The sequence below is a fragment of the Metopolophium dirhodum genome, chromosome 1 (genome assembly GCF_019925205.1).
Source record: "Metopolophium dirhodum isolate CAU chromosome 1, ASM1992520v1, whole genome shotgun sequence".
NCBI lineage: Eukaryota > Metazoa > Arthropoda > Insecta > Hemiptera > Aphididae > Metopolophium > Metopolophium dirhodum.
Window position 1 is genome coordinate 84,614,475 of NC_083560.1, and position 17,978 is coordinate 84,632,452.

General features: G+C 30.4%; 1 protein-coding gene and 1 pseudogene across 3 annotated transcripts; both read right to left on the reverse strand.

Moving 5' to 3' along the window:
- Positions 1-2,304: 2,304 nt before the first annotated feature.
- On the reverse strand, positions 2,305-7,371 carry LOC132935157 (uncharacterized). 3 transcript variants are annotated; one of them, XM_061001625.1, is made up of 9 exons: positions 7,303-7,371; positions 6,966-7,219; positions 6,752-6,898; positions 6,471-6,677; positions 6,219-6,401; positions 5,893-6,046; positions 5,689-5,826; positions 4,908-5,081; positions 2,305-4,834 (listed from the first exon to the last, which is right to left on the reverse strand). In XM_061001625.1, exons 3-9 carry the CDS (start codon positions 6,803-6,805, stop codon positions 4,689-4,691), a joined length of 1,056 nt encoding a protein of 351 aa, XP_060857608.1. In that variant the 5' UTR covers positions 6,806-6,898; positions 6,966-7,219; positions 7,303-7,371; the 3' UTR covers positions 2,305-4,688. The 3 variants fall into 3 exon arrangements, with proteins under 3 accessions (XP_060857608.1, XP_060857609.1, XP_060857607.1); XM_061001626.1 differs by lacking the exon at positions 7,303-7,371 and having other exon boundaries at positions 4,908-5,066; positions 6,966-7,286; XM_061001624.1 differs by lacking the exon at positions 7,303-7,371 and having other exon boundaries at positions 6,966-7,286.
- Positions 7,372-15,475: 8,104 nt separating this feature from the next.
- Positions 15,476-16,779, reverse strand: LOC132934530 (uncharacterized; annotated as a pseudogene).
- Between the last annotated feature and the right edge of the window lie 1,199 nt (positions 16,780-17,978).

The window sequence follows — 17,978 nt, forward strand, 5'->3', positions numbered from 1 at the left end:
CCTAGATGGCTAGACCATTCCAGTAAAATTAAGTTGATTCTGTAAACATACCTACCTGCCATCAAAATATATACCAAACTCTCAAATGTTTGGGTAGTTTATAAGTTTATTGTTAAATTATTTTAAAGCTATAATACATTAATAAATTCACTCATCACACATTGACTGAAGAACTTTTAATAATTTGTACATAGTTCCTTGTTTTTGTTTGCATGTTAGTCCAGTTACCTTGCTAATGTTGTATTTACAAGCTATATCTACATGTCATTAATATAAAACGCAATAGAGAACTGAGCCTACTGTATATTTTGTTAGCTGAAGCAAATGCAATACAAGTACCTAGAGTTTGTAAATTTGTTTGCTTCAATTAATTTCCTCCGTACACATCCAAATACATTTTCAAAAGGATTTTCAAGAGCATCAACACAGAATAGAATCATTTTTAATCAACATACAAAACAATATACCTATTTAAAAATATGAATTTAACTGATAAAATTCATAGTAATATTAAAAATAAATAAAATAGTAACTTACCAATAATTAAGAATTGGTGGAAAATATTTTTTTTCTTTTTGTTTAATACTTTTCATGAAATTTATTAGTTGTAACATATTGACTGCATACTGACGCAAATTGGGGTCATAAGGATCCATCCGCAATGCGTTTGACGTCCAATATATATTTAAAGTAAATGGATTTTACTCTCTACACCTAGCTGAACGTTATTTTATTATTATTCAGATTGGATTAATCGTATGTTATATTAAGATATGTACTTAAATATGTCATTTGTACATATGACCATATAAGAGCAGTTTATTTATGTTATGTTTAGAAGTCTGTTGGTTTTTACTTTTATCATACGCACTGGGTGAAGACTGCAAACTGTATGTTTTATGCAACGTGTTACGCTATTAATCCAGAACAGATGAACTTGTGATTAATTTTTTACAACAGCTCAGTCCCTACCCTATGGTAACTTTGGCATGGTTGCATGCATTTTTTTTATTTCTATAATATAGGCTTGGTCTGCAAGTTCATGGGATTTACATTTTCGACTGTCTACAAACCTATCAATTCTATTTGAAGTATTATTATAAAAGAGTCCAGTACTCAAACACATTTTATTGAACATCACTACAATAAAAAATATGTATAAATTAAATCGTAAATAGATTTAATAATGACTATTATGCTACCTTTCAAATAGTTTTAACTTTTCAATTTTTATCTTTTAAATGTTTCTTTTTAAAGGGATACACTTTTTTTCCAAGGTGAATATTTTTATTTATTTCTCATAATTTATAGTTTGGTAAAAAATTGTATAACTTAAAAGTTAGAACTTATACAGTGTCCTTAGATACAATTGTTTGAGTTATTATATAGGTACATTGTGTAACAAACCCAATAATACACATAATATATTATTGTGATCGTTTCGCCTTCAGCTACATTTGGCAACATAAAAACTAGATAAACAATGGCACATAGAAATTCGACTAGATAAATCAAAGTCATATAAGCGAATAGAAAACCTATGGGAAGATACCGAGAGGGCAATGCGAATCTTATTATCTCATTACAATAGGTACTACAATCTCACCTTAAATCATAAATTATAAATGTATGAATATAACAATTAAATATTGTTATGGAATACACATATGTATATGTATATATATATATATGTAGTGCATAGTATCTAAATAGTAACGGATGGCGTATAACATATATTGCAAACACGATAACAGGATACGATTCTCGAAATAACCAGGCGTGGGAATGTATCAATGATTAATTGAACAACGTCCTGTGAAATCCACAGATAAGTCGATAGACTAGGGGGAAGTAGGAGAACAGGAGGCCCTATAAAACCAGACCAGAAACGGCCTGTAGATTAGACGTGTAACACCACAGTACAGGCGAGCACCTTCACGATTGACAACGCAACAACTTGTCAAATTGTACTTAGAGTATTTTCAGTAAACAACTAACTTTCAACCAGTTTAAATTATTTATCAACTCTACCTGAAGAAATCCTCTACCATCGGTCTTGCTACCTGCAACTTTATGAACTAAGCAGTTAACCCAATTGCTAGTTCATAACAATTGTATAATATGATACTTATTGAATAACAAATTGATTTATCAAAATGAATACCATGTAAATTATCTAATTAACTAAATTTGTCATTTGATTGAATAAGTTCAATGTACTGCATATTTTCTGTAAATTAATATTAGTAGGACATACTACATAATATGAGGTAAAATAAATAAACTTATATGATGGTCGTTAGTTACATTTATTTAACCAGATATTTAACTAAAGGATCTAAACAATAACGTAAAAATATTTTTAAATGATAAATTACATTAATTAATAATACTAAAACATAGCATGCATTATAATAGATAAATTGACAGTAGAAGGGTGGGCGGAAATAACGTGCTATGTAAAATTTTTTCAATTTTCATGTTTTTGCGGAATAACGTGCTATGAAGCAATCTTGACATATTTTAAGAATCGAAAAATTCCCAGAATGTTTTTATCGTACACAATCATTGTTTTTAAACTTAGAAACCGGCAATTAGTTGACTATTAAAACGTGCTATGTGCGTTAAGCGTTTACTACGTTATTCTCAGTAAGTCGACATGATGCGAGACTTGCGGATATCACGATTGTGTTACCTTTAACTATGACAAGTCTAAATAATTTATCTAGTAGTGATGTTAACCGTCTAAGTGATGGACGAAAACGGAAAATCAATATGGCAGATTGGAAAAATGTAAAAAACAAAACTCTTCGAAATAGTGGGAAAGAATATACATCTCAGAGTAAAAAACTTGTACCAGCTAAAACACCTTCAACCGTGGTTAGTAAAAATGGTATAACAGCAAAAGTTTTTGTACCGTCACAATGGAAATATGTTATAGCTAATGCAAGATTAAAAAAAAATAATGTGATTTTTAGTAATAAAATACCATGTTTTCTTAATATTAATCTTTATGGAATAATTTTGTTTAAGTGAAATGAATTCAGTACCTACACAAAAAAATAAAATAATGGTAGAGTGTTATAGTCGAATATGTAAGAACGTGCTACGTGCGTTCCAAATAACATTAAAAAAAATTTATAATACATTTTTCGTTTTTAGTTGTTCCTGAAAATTTACGAATTGCTGCATAGCACGTTATTCCCGCCCACCCTTTAGTTATAAAAACTAAGGAACAAAAGCTAAAAACCAGTTTAAAATATTATAATACATACAAATCATTATTTTTTTTCAAAAGTGATACATACACTTTATGTTCTTAAAACTATTCAATAACATAATATCTAGACTGGAAAGAAACATTTGGCATATACAACATTCAACCAAATATTTGTTTATGTTTAATTGAAGATTAATATTAAAATGATTATATTTTTACAGATACAAAGTTTGAACAAAGGATTTGAACTGCTACATATTTAGTCATATTTAGTCAAGGCTGGGCAAGTGAATGGTTTTTGTTTAACTCAGATACGTTAGTATGCACCAATAACAAAAAGTTAAAAATTAATTTAACTATAGGTTAACTCAGTTAAGTTAAAAGTTAATACACACTTTTTATTAACTTAAAAAAAAGTTAATTTGTTTATACAACGCTAGCGTACTTAATTTCTTCCAACCCAAAAATAAATTATAGACTAAAGTGTTTATACTTTATACTGTATTGCTATATAAGTTAGATTTGAATGATAAACATGTTTAACTTTAAACAATTCACAGTAAATATTTTTAGACATAAAAACAAAATAGACGAAATAGTGAAATATAAGTAAATTAAAAATAAAATAAATTAACTTAAGGCGCCCGGTGCCGATGACATTTTATCCTCAAAATACACTCTGGGGAAATAACAATACCACCTTGTAGATCAACCAAATTTCATATTTTTTTTTAATTGCTAGAGGGAAATATTCTTCAGCCCACATCGATTTCTGTTTTTCAATATTTTATCCTGAAACTTTATAATATATCTAAAAAATTACAAGATAAAAATCTTTTTTTACAAATTTTTTATTACAATTATTTGAAATAAAATACAAAATAAGAGATTGATGCGGGCTGTTGGAAGTCTTTTCTTTCAGATAAAAAAATAGTCATCAAAATCCAACAATTCTATAAAGCCTGAGAGTTATTCCCGTGAAGTAATTTTTTCAAATATAATACACCCCATAGACCCCCCTGCCCTTAAATAGGTATCGGGTAGTAGATTAGTGGAAAAGTCATATATTTGAGGTGACAACTAAAATATAAAATTTAATTTTCAAATTTTATAGAATGGCGGAAAATTTGAAAAACTGGCACCCTTAACTTACTTCTTAAAATGTATTTATAATTAAAAAATAAATTTAGTAAGTTAACAGTTAATTTAATGAAAAGCCAAAAGTAATTAGTTAAGTTAAAAAGTTAATATTAAATTAATTTTTTAACTCGTTAATGCCTTGTATTTAGTCTTAATATACAAATATCATACTGTACATATAAAAATATAAAAGTAATACAATTTGGAATGTTTTAATTTTCAAATTTACACTTGATTCTAAGAATAATGGAACTGTTGATTTTATTATTAGGAAACATCAACAATTATTTTTTTACCTCTAAACGTTGTTGTAATTCTGCATTACTCTTCATTTCTGTCCATTGTGTGGTATTTTACTTCGAATCTTTAAAGATTTTTGTAGTGGTATTCTTATAATTTTCCTTTCAATATATGGGTGGTACCCTATATCTACAGATTGATTTTTCGGAGATTTATTTTGAATTAAGTCCGAACCTAATTAATAATTTTAATTAATTCTAGCTATAACTATAATTTTTTTTGTTAAGTATTTTGAATATAATTTTACTTGACGGTAATTGTGCTTTTAAAACATTTGTCATTAATTGAGGTTTTGTAGCTTTTGGACTTTTAGATCTTCTCATTTCCTCAGGAAGATAGTTGTCATCTTTGACTTTTTCGACATCAATGTCATCATACATTTTTACGACTTTAATTTCATCATCAGCTAAAATTTTAATCACTGAAAATGAGCATAAAACTTATGACATGCGAGCCCTTTTACACAGTAAAACTAATCACAACAAAAACCCTCTACATATAATAATAAAAATATAAGTATTTTTAAAATAAAAAAATGATTATAACACATTTGTATATACAACTTGATGTGCTGAAAAAATTGGTTATAAAAAAAAAAGAAAATCCTTAAAAATTGAAAAAATAAAATATTGTCATATTGATGTATGAATAATACTTATGGGAGACACTGACAAAAGCCTAATAGTTAAATCTGAACACTGATAAGTTTATTTTTCATTGAATAACAGGGTACATGCGTATTGGCATCATTCAGCATACCATGTGAACAATGTTAAATGACACCAATTAGTGTTGTACGTAGTAAACGTGTTGAAAAACAAGAAAATGCAAAATACAATTTATATACCCTTACCTACAATCAACAATCTATCTCTTATGATAACATTTTTTCAATTATATTTCTTTATCAAAAAGTTTGATGATCTGATATCCGTTACAAGATGTTTTAAACATGAATTCAAAAATTACAGTTATGCTCCAAATCTATTTCTGATAATTATTTTATAAAATATTATATTTAATAATACTTGTAGGGTTATCAGGTGGAGTCTGTTGTCGTGAGGTGGTTGGAGAAATATAGCTTTTGATATAATTCTTATGTAAGCTGTCATCTATGTCATCAAAATCATCATCAGCACCACTGTCTATTTTTAATTTGTCATCGCCTAAAAATTATTATTAATTCTAGTGTTGGTTAATTTTAATTTGAAATATATATTAAAAATTCATACTCGTATCGGAGTCACTAGAAGTAATTCGTTTAGCATTTTCAATAGAGTTACTCTTTTGTATTTTTCCTAAAGCTTCCGGAAGTTTGTGAGGAGGAATGCCAGAAATGTCAGGAATTAATTTACATTCAAGGCCATTACTACCATTATCATTATCCTATAATAAATAGAAAAATATTTAGATATTTAAAATGTTCAATGTTCATAAAAATGTTTAAAAGAATTAGGTATATATTATTTGCCATAGGTGCATAAAAAAATAAAAAGTAGTCAAATTTATGTAAATTATAATATATTATAGGTAGGTATTACAAATTATAAATACTTACACCCATTATCCGCTCTCCTTGTGTCATAAACATTCTGAATTCCTCATCAGAAATATCGTTGTTTTTAAGTTTAATTCTAGGAGTGGGCACTACTTTAAATTGTTTGTGTTGTTTTATTGCATTTGTCCTATCAATAACACACACATCAACATCTTTAGAACTTCCACCTCTGTTATTTAAGCTCTAAAATTTTAAAATCCAATTAATAAAAATTAAATTAAATTCAAAAAATATAATGAATTATGATTTTACAGCAATCATATCAGTATTTGTTATTGTTTCATGTGGTTCATCACTATATTCAGTATACTTAAGTAACATTTGGTCCATGTCTGTACTAACGTACTCGTACAACTTGTTGGACTTGTCGAACATTATGATTGCTATTTCACAATCACATAATATGCTCAACTCGTAAGCTTTCTTCATGAGGCCAGATTTGCGTTTGTTAAATGTAACCTACAAAATTTGATAATTATTAATTAACAATAAAAAATTAATGTGGAATTTGTGGAAATTATTATACTACATACATGACGGTTTTTTTCGTCCACTATTTTGGATATATTAATTTTCTTGCGTCCCATGATTCACGATTAATAATAACAATTGATTATTTTAATTTAGTATTCAGGGTTTGGATAGTGGCAAAGGCAATAGGTACTTTAATTGGAATTTACCTTCAAATAAAAAAAAACAGTAAATACTAAACAGTAGGTAATTAATAAAAATATATAATACGCTTACCAGTGGAATGACACTGTGTGAATTGGCCAAATGGGATGACGAAGGCCTCAAAAACGGCGGCAGTAAACGTTTCCGTAACTTGGGTAAACAAACGTACAGCAAAAATTTTAAACAAGTAGGTATTTCAGCAAAATTGTTCCAGACTTGGAATAAACGAATTGCGAATTGTTGCAATAGAGAAAATACGTAATTTAGCACGATTTAAGATAGTATAATATGGTTGCCCAACGATCACGAATTAGGATAGTACCTACCTATATTATACATAAAATAATAATTAATAATAAAAGTCTTAGTTGATGGCACGATGTATATAATTTATAAAACGTGTAGTCACTCGGTGTCAAGTACTAAGATTATCAGCGCTCGGAGTCGAAAAGTGAGTTTCAATCATTGATAATGATAACCGTCACTATACTCCCTATCATCAGTCCCCTGCCACAGGTGGCTGCACCGCCTAACATAAATTGACATACACGCGCAAACCACGTGTAGCGTCGCATCAGAACATAAGCCAAGATAAAATGGACTGGAAACGACAAGGTTTGCGGGGGTCGGGGGACGGCCACCAAAAGGTTCCACCCACTGGGGACCATAGATATTATAAGAATGGTATGGATACGAGAGGACTAATCTGGCTTCATAAGAGGTTGCGGTCTTTTTTGGGGAAGAGAGAAAGTTCAATATCTACGAGAGAGATAGACTATAAGAGGCCCAATGTTTTCAGCGCTACCGGTGGTTTTATTTGGCTTCACATTTTGTATCTAGGCCCGTCTTTTATACAAATTGCGTTGTAAACAACTCTGGGTCATCATTGCGACCCCCCGCACTTGCCTCTTGTACACCATACATTTGTGGCCACTGATAAGCTGCTCGTTTCTAGTCCATTATATCCTCCGTGCATCAGAGTAACCAACTCGCTCAGGCATAGGTAGTTGTAGGTAATAGGTATAGTCGTCATAAGTGATACAACACCTCCACAATATTAAAGAATGGATAGGCAATTTGTGTTTATCATACGTGAACGAACATGAAAAATGAAAATATCTTAATCTTATTATAGAGGTCTCATAACAAGTAGACATATATTATATATATAATCTTTACTACTATATAAAATGAAATCGCTTTTTTTTGTTCGGGATAAACTCTGAAAGTAGGTACTTATTCAATCGTCATAAAGTTTATTTTAAATTAAAGAGGACATCACAGAGAAGGTTTTAGGCACAAATTTTGTCTGATATAGTTAATAAATAATTAGTTATTATTAATTAATAATTATAATAAACGTGTAAATTGTATATTTGTATACCTAAAGATAATATATAATGTGCGGCACGGCGGCGGCCCGCGGGTTTCCAGCTACCTGCAACCAGAGGCGGCTTGATCATGCATTTTGTGGTTCACTGAACCACCAACAAGTTTGGGGTGGGTGTCATTTTAATAGGTAGTAATACTTGGTCTTGGTTCTTATAGTGTCCGGTATAGCCGTATAGGTAATATAAGAATGGTTAATTTGATGGCTTATTCATTATTAGCAGCAAATAGATGCAATCACAATATCACATACCTACATTAACAATCAACTTATGAAGTTATAAACTTATAAACAGCTTCATGACGAAAATATAGTCACATAAAGTATGAGACAATGTGACAGCCTTATTTGAAAATCACAATCAATTGTAGGTACCTATATTAGAATTGTATTATAATAATATCGTTATTACTGAACTACTCTCTAATGTGAAATTTGCTGAAATGTAGTCACTTATACTAAATTCAACAACTGATGAGTCAAAGCTCGATCTATTTGCTTTTGTGTATAAGTGTATTGTAGACGAATTTGTGGTTTTTTCAATTTGAAAAAATCGTCTTTTTTTCTATAATAAATTTTCATTTGTCATAGAATTTAGCTCATATTCGTTCACATTAAAAAAAAAAACTCTTACATAAATTAACTGTTTAACGTGCGTTTTTCCTTCAACAATTATTATGAAGCGTTTTCTCATGTTCGGTGAATTAACCAAATTACAAAAAAGACCATTCACCAACTTCTATAGTTCAAGGGCCACGGTTATGCCAATGAATGAAAACGATATTGTAATATTCTTAACATTAAAAAGAGTATTTTTGTATTTTAGATTCTGAGCGAAGCGATGAATGTATTGATTCTACAATGATGTGTATTTTTTTTTTTATTTTTTTTTATTTTTGTGTCTGTCATCACCTTTTAGGACAGTAAAAGTGCTTGGATTTTCTTCAATAGTAACTTTTCTGATAGGAAAGTGAATCTAGTTGGTACTTTGGGGGGTCAAAAGTAAAAATTTCCCAGTAGTTTTCACAAGCGACGTGAAAAACAAAAGAAAAATTAAGGAAAAACGGGAATTTTTACGCAAAATCTGTTTTCGAGACAATCGATTTTGGTTTTTGGTGTAACTCTAAAACAAATGACCGTAAGGACATGAAATTTTGACTGAATGTTTATATTAGCATTTTCTATACACCATAAGATTTACAAAATATTTTGACTCTTTTTGAGCTGTTTACGGCCATTGTCAGTTTTCAATTTTTTTAGTTTTTTTTTCTATAAATATGAATAAAATTTTATCTGTTGAGTAAAAAAGCTTGAAAATTTAATAGAAGGCTCCTAGGTTATTGTTTCAAAGGCAGATGAAAAAAATTAAAAATCCTTAGTCACAGTTTTTAATTATAAGCATTTAAAGTTCAAATTTTGACAAAATACGGAAAAATCACGAAAAATAGCAAATTATTTTGATGAGAATTCATAAAAATTTTTCTTTTTAAATCTAAGATTTGATAATGTAATATAAGATTACTCATAAGTTTGTCTACCTTTATCAAAAAAAAAATGTCTAGAAGAAACTTAAATTAAATTTTTATGAGCGTCTGAAATTTATATTTTTACAACATTTGATATTTACTCGATTTCTCATGTAACAATTTTCTTATTTTATTGTAATTAAAAAACGAATGACTGTAGATACTTGAAAATTTCACTGAATGTTTATATTAGCATTTTCTATACACCATAAAATGTTGAAAATATTTTGACTCTTTTTGAGCTGTTTACGGACATTGTCAGTTTTCAATTTTTTTAGTTTTTTTTTCTATAAATATCAATAAAAAATTTTTTGTTGGGTAAAAAAGCGTGAAAATTGAATATAAGGCTCCTGATATATCGTTCTAATAGCAGTTGAAAAATATTAAAAATACATAGGCACAATTTTGTTTTATAAGCATTTAAAGTTCAAATTTTGACAACATTTATCAAATTTATAATTTATTAATTATTTTGTAGTTAAAAATTTTTAATTTTTTAAATTTTTAACTTTTATGGCTAAGGATTGAAAATTTAAAACAAGGCTCCACGTAAATAGGTTATATATAAATGACTTTATTCACAATAATATCATCAAATATACTTGGTAAAATCATAGGCTGACTGACCGTTTTCGCTCAGAATCGTTTTTCTTATACATTGATATTATATCATTGAATTCAAATTTAACACCATCCATTACAGTGACCCACTTGTAACCTACCGTACAGCTGAGCGACATCCACTTATCCACCTTTTTTATTATAACATTATTATAATATCCCAGGTGGCAAGATAACATTTTATTTATGATAAAAAAACAATATTTTTAAAAAAAATGTAAAAACTGAGTTCCATTTTAGATTCTGAGTGGACCGATGAATGAATTGATTTTACAATGATGTGTGTTTTTTTTTATTTTTTATTTTTTATTTTTGTGTCTGTCATCACCTTTTAGGACAGTAAAAGTGCTTGGATTTTTTTCAACAGTAACTATTCTGATAGGAAAGTGAATCTAGTTGGTACTTTGGGGGGTCAAAAGTAAAAATTTCCCAGTAGTTTTCAAAAGCGTGATGAAAAAAAAAAGAAAAATTAAGGAAAAACGGAAATTTTTATGCAAAATCTGTTTTCGAGAAAATCGATTTTGGTGTTTGGTGTAACTCTAAAACAAATGACCGTAGGGACATGAAATTTTGACTGAATGTTTATAATTGCATTTCCTATACACCATAACATTTTCCAAATATTTTGACTTATTTTGAGCTGTTTACGAATATTGTCAATTTCCATTTTTTTTAGTTTTTTTTTCTATAAATATCAATAAAATTTTATCTGTTGAGTAAAAAAGCTCGAAAATTTAATAGAAGGCTCTTAGGTTATTGTTTCAAAGGCAAATGAAAAAAATTAAAAATCCTTAGTCACAGTTTTTATTTATAAGCATTTAAAGTTCAAATATTGACAAAATACGGAAAAATCACGAAAATTAGCAAATTATTTTGAGTTGAGAATTCATAAAAATTTTTCTTTTTAAATCTAAGATTTGAAAATGTAATAAAAGATTATCCATAAGTTTGCCTATCTTTATCAAAAAAAAAAAATGTTTACAAGAAAGTCAAATTAAATTTTTATGAGCATTTGAAATTCATATTTTTACAACATTTAATATTCACGCGATTTCTCGTGTAACGATTTTCTTATTTTGTTGAAATTAAAAAACGTATGACTGTAGATACTTGAAAATTTCACTGATATTTCACTTTGTATTAGTATTTTCTATACACGATAAAATTTTTAAATAATTTGACTCTTTTTGAGTTTACGGATATTGTCAGTTTTCAATTTTTTAAGTTTTTTTTTTCTATAAATATCATTAAAATTTTATTTGTTAGGTAGAAAAGCTTGAAAATTGAATGCAAGGCTCCTGATATATTGTTACAATGGTAGTTGAAAAATATTGAAAATATATAGGCACAATTTTTTTTTATAAGCATTTAAAGTTCAAATTTTGACAAAATTTATCAAATTTAAAATGTAATAATTATTTTGTATTTAAAAATTTATAAAATGTTCAACTTTTGTAGCTAAGGATTAAAAATTTAAAACAAGGTCCCACGTAAATAGGTTGTAAATAAATTACTTTACTTACAATAATATCATCAAATATACTTGGTAATATCATAGGCTGACAGACCGTTTTCGCTCAGAATTGTTTTTCTTATAAAATGATATACTGTACAGCAGAGTGACATCCACTTACCCACCTTTTGATTTTATATTATTTTATATGTACATTTTGTATTTAAGTAAAAGTTGAATTAAAAATGTGTCGAGGTACCTATTTAATTATTTATAATTTTAATTAAATTTTTTAAGTCACTACCTAGTCTTATATAAATTTTTTGTTTATTGTCAGTAGCCATCCGGTATATTAGTTAAGCCCTAACTCTTAGGGGGTCTGTGCTGCGCTGATAAAATTCTAGCAAAAATTTGACCCTATAGTTGCGCCAATGTACGGGGTTTCATAGATTCCACCAGACCTTTTTATACTTGGGGATAAGGTTTATCGATTCCGCCAACATCGATTCCGCCAGTGCAGGTAGTCTAAAAACAACCTATCGATTCCGCCAGGGAAAAAATAATCTTCCCGAACAAAAATTTTAGTTTAATTTAATTTATATAGCTATATTATAAATATTATATGAAATACCTGTATAAAAATGTTATCGCTAATTGATGACTTGTATACGCGTAAATGATGCGAAAAACGACTAATAGTATTGTCCTACACTAATCTGGTTAGTCTCGATTTATCCTCGTGTCATTATACTTCATAATAATGAATTTCGAAATCGTAGCTGGTGAACGAGAAAATACCTTAGTTATTTATCAAAATGAAACATTTTTTAAAACAAACTGTGAAATATTTATGTGCGTATAAGTGGAAATGTGTTAATAAAAAGTGTAACTTAAAACTATATTTGACTAAATTAATTTATATTTAAATGAATTATTGAATTATTTTGTAGATACCTATATTATTATTATTATAACATTTTATTTATTTAACTGTATTGTATTATTTTTTATATACATATATTGTATTGTATTAATTATTATACTGATTATTAATTTATTTTTAATATATAAATGAATTATCGAATTATTTTTTAGATATAGTATTATTTTTATAAAAGAAATAGGTTGACAGCAGCAGTTGCCAGGCTGAGGTAAAAATTGGTAGGTGGCGGAATCGATAGGTTGTTTTTATACTACCTGAACTGGTGGAGTCGATACTGGCGGAATCGATTCTACATTGGCGGAATCGATAGGCCCCCCAATGTACGGCGTGCTAGATAAAACTAATTTGTTTTATATCTAGGTTTGTAATGTCGACTAGTCCACTTGGTTATTTATAATTGGGTACTTAATTTATCATATCATCACGATTATTATGCACGTTTTATAATAAATAATAATTGTTAAAAAAAAAATACAAAAATTAGGTAAGCTTTTGTACCTAATATGACTTTTTGGAAGGTGGCGGGAGGTATAATTAACTATTGTTGAACCACCAACTGAAAAATGTCAAACCACCTCTGCCTGCAACCTGACCTTTTTTCTTTTGTGTGTGTTTTATCGGCGTGTATATATGAATTGGTCCGAGAAGTAAAATTCAACAATCTATCTATATACTACCTATCTATCTCTCTATATATAATATATATATAAATTTCCCTTGGACGGCTGGACAGATTTTGCTAATTATTTTTTTGTTGTGTCTCGTAATTTTCAGGAGAAGGTTCTTAACTCTCAAGTAAGATCATTTTAAGAAAATCCACCGGAAAAGTAGGAAATCTGGATGTAGGTGACATCTGTCCAGTAAGGAAAGAAACTAAATAATAAAATATTTTTGTTTATTCTAAGGTTTCTATTGTTCATGTTTGAATAATGAATATCATTTTAGACCTGTAGCAATATAGCTTAGTAAAAATGGTATTCCCAAGACTAATTTTTTGACACATGAACATCGTAAAATCAACGTGTTAATAAAACATTCGTATTTACGTACGCACTTCGAGGTGTCTGCACCTGCCTACCTGAAAACATACTGCGTGTCTTGCGCATACAAAACATATACAAGCGTGTCTCTCGGTTAATTATATATTCAAGATGATCGATGAAAATTTTTAAGTTTTGAACATCATACACCGAATATTAAATAAACGAATTGAACAAAGTTTGAACCATGTAGAGTTGGTACATATTTTAACGATATAAACGAAGTGAACGGGATCAGCTATAATATAATATATATAATTAGTGCGTTTTTGAGTTATTAAACTTATACTTATAAGTTGTAATATTGCCAATGTATATCACCTGACTACCTGAAGTAACTTTTGCCCGGGCAACGCCAGGTGGGAGAGCTAGTAATCATATATTATAATTTATAGTAAGACCCTCTACCAGAATGATTTGCAATTATAATAACAGTTTTTCTAATTTCCCCATTCCAGCACACATTCCACTATTTTATTAATACAGCCATTGCCTATTCATTCTTTAATTACATCTATGGTCATGATTTTGTGGCATTTTGTTCAGTGTATAATTATCTACCAGCAGCGATAAAAAGGCCGATTATGTATATAAGTCGGTATAGAGCATTAAAACTTTTGAAACGAATGCAGTTTACCTCCCACACGGTTTTTTTTTATTTTTTTGTTTTGGAAATGTTAGTATCAATTTATAATTTATTTGCTCAACATTTTGGTGAAATGAGAATTTACCTATTGTAGGTAATTACTAAATACTACGGACAATTGTACTTTTTAGTTTTTATGTTATTGTTAATAGACCGCGTAAAATTGCAAGGCTGGGTTAACGAGTTAAAAAGTTAAAGTTAAGTTAAAAAGTTAATTTTGTTTTAACTTTTTAACTTTTGGCTTTTCGTTAACTTAGCTATTTACTTACTAAATTTCTTTTTTAATTAACGAATTAATTTTTCATTTTAAGAAGTAACTAAGTAAATTTATTTTGTTTTTAATTGTATTATATTTCAATATTTCAGTCTATTTCGTTTTCATATCAAAAAATATTTACCGTGAATTGTTTAAAATTAAAAATGTAAATCATTCGAATCTAACTTATATGGAAATAGGTACTGTATGAAGTATAAACACTAAAGTCTATAATTTAGTTTTGGGTTGGAAAAAAATTAAGAACGCTAGCTAGCTTTGTATAAACAAATTAACTTTTTTTAAACTAAAAAAAAGTTAACAAAAAGTATGTATTAACTTTTAACTTAACTGAGTTTACCTATGTAATATGTTGTAAGCTCAGTTGAATCCGTGCTTACAGAGTTCGCGGTTTGCCGTTTGTCTGGATTTAGCCAACTAGTACCTTCGAACTGAGACGTTTATTACAACGTTGGTTAGGTTTCCCTTAAATAATTTACACTCAACTGTTGGTTCTAACTACTGGCTTTTATTGTACATATTATAATAATCAGACAAAAGTAAAGACAATCTCGTAGCTCTACGTAATACAGACTGACGATCGTGTGAACACACGCGTCCGCTCATACCCGATATGCTGAGTGAGCATAACCGTACGGCGCGTGAAGGGGTTCACAACACCCCCGGGGCTAAACGAAAGCTTCCTATTTTTAAATTATTTCGGGCAATAGGCTTTTCGCCCTTGCGCCGGTTGATGTGCAAGCTATAGACTCTGCCTCTGTATTGGTGCTTGCTGTTGAAGATAAGACGTTAGGACTTCCGGTGCCCCCGGGTTTCCACTTATTTTTTAATGTACTTAATTTTCTATACAATAAATATAATATAACTAATATAATTAGAATTATTATTATTACAATTATAGTCACCGTTGTCGTGGTGTAAGTGTGTCTGTTCTTGTAAGGATTTTAAATCTTCCGCGTCCCTAGCTAAATTCTTGAAATTATACTGAATGCCCTTATTAGTTGAAATATGTCGTCTATCGACGCCTCCGGTATTATTAAAATTAATTGGAATTACATTTAGAGGAATATTAGGGAATAAGTCAATGACGACTTTTGATTTAAATTTTCACGTGGGAATCAGTATGGTATTTTTTTGTGTATAATTTACATTTGGGGTTGATACTCATTTTCCCTATGTTGTTTTTATGTTACTCTTATAGGTTGTATTTCGTTTTCACATGGTATTGTAATGGCTTCGTTTTGAACTACGAACAGCCATGTATTTTTGCCTGCTAGTCTGTGCCAGACTGTGGGTTTCGAAAGGAGAATTTTTTTGTTGCAATTACTGGATATACTAGATGGACTATTGAAAAGATTTTGCTCACGATTTTGCAATTGGTCATTGACATCGATGGGGTGTTCGTTTGGACAAACGAAGGCGTTCTTCAGAACTATACATTTTGTCAGCTGATGTTCCCCGAATGAAATAAAATTCTTTTGCGTTTTGTCCACTGCTAAATATGCTGATTCAGCTTCGATTATAATCACTTGATGCTGGGTTAACTGCATAGGTAGTGGTATGACTTCATAGATCATAAATCTCATTCCATTTGTGACGGGTATTTCGATAGAAAAAATTAATGTGTCATCCACACTTATCACTGTAACCGTAGCTAATTTGAAAAAATCTGATATACTATTGGTAGTTATTTCTAACGGAAATTCGGAATTTGGCGGTAATTTGCTTTTAATATCACTCATTTGTTGTGTGATGGTTTTCGGACTCATTATACTACTGTGGATATGTCCGAGCGTTGCATAATTAACAATGTCTACCAAATTTTCTACCTTTATCGAAAGAAGGTTGATTGTGAGTATAAGGTTTGATTGCATCTCTGTTACCGCTCATGCGTTGTTAAATCGTCGACAACTTCGGCTTGTTTCTTCACACTCTGCATTGTCTCGTGGATGTCGTTCACCGTGTTTCTAATTATTGTGGTCTGGGATTGCATCAGATGAGAGGTGGACAGCTTGAACCGGTTGAACCCATTTATACCCATTAGTACTCTGTTGACCAGACGTTGGAACGTCGAAGGTGCCCCTTTTAGTCCAAAAGACATTCTTTGAAACAGAAAATGCCCTGAATGTACTGAAAGCAGTCTTCTCTTGGTCCTTAGGGTGTAGTAGTACCTGATGCCATGCCATGCCTAGAGCAGCTGAAATACTTTGCTCTACCTAGTTGATCTAATATTTCGTTGATGTTGGGCATTGGGAACGCGTCGCCGATGGTGAGGCTGTTGAGCTTTCTATAGTCCACGACCACACGGTATTTTTGATCCTTCGAAGCGTTGACCTTTTTTGGCACGATCAAGAGAGGTGCGTTCCAAGGACTGTCACTCGTGGTGATTACTCCGTGAATACTCCGTCTTGTAAGAACTCGTTTTCTTGTTTATTTATTTCTGACTGCTGCGAGTAGGGAAGACGGTAAGGTCGTTGGTGAATCGGCTGTGCGCCCTGTGGTATTTTAATCTCATGTTGCACGGCATCCGTGCACGAGATGGTGTCACCTTCGAGATGAAAAATGTCCGCGTACTCGTTACAGATGTTTTCTACAGACTTCCTTTCTTCCTTGTTGGCGTGGTCTAATCGTAGTGTTTTTTGTAACAAATTGATTCTGTTCTGTCGGTTATCGGCCCTTTGTATGCTAAATATAGTCTTAGCTTGTGCTTCGTCGAGCAGCTGGTGTGATAGCTTGTCCAAGTGAGGTGGTTCCATTTGTATTGGCACCTCTCTCGAGTTAGCTATGCATATCAGTACCTGTCCGTTTTGTACCGTATTTAACACATTTCCACAAAATAGGTCCTCTGCGAGCTGTTGTGAATGAATTAGTACGTCTCGGTTGTCTCCGACGACGTTCGTGATACAGACTGGTATCACTACCTGGCTGCGCGGTGGTACAGTTATCTCGTTGGTGGAAATGTCCCACGTCAATGTTCCCTGATTGCAGTCGATTACAGCCTTTAGTTGTTCCAGAAGTGGTCGTCCCATGATCCCGTCCTGCGGTATCGGGAAAGCCATTGGTATTACCTGGAATTCGGTAGGCTGTGTAGAATTTCCGATGTGGATGTCCAGCAGGACGGATCCCATTGTGGTGACCGGTGTTTTATGAATACCTTGAATAGGTCCGGTCAGTATTCACCTTTACATTATC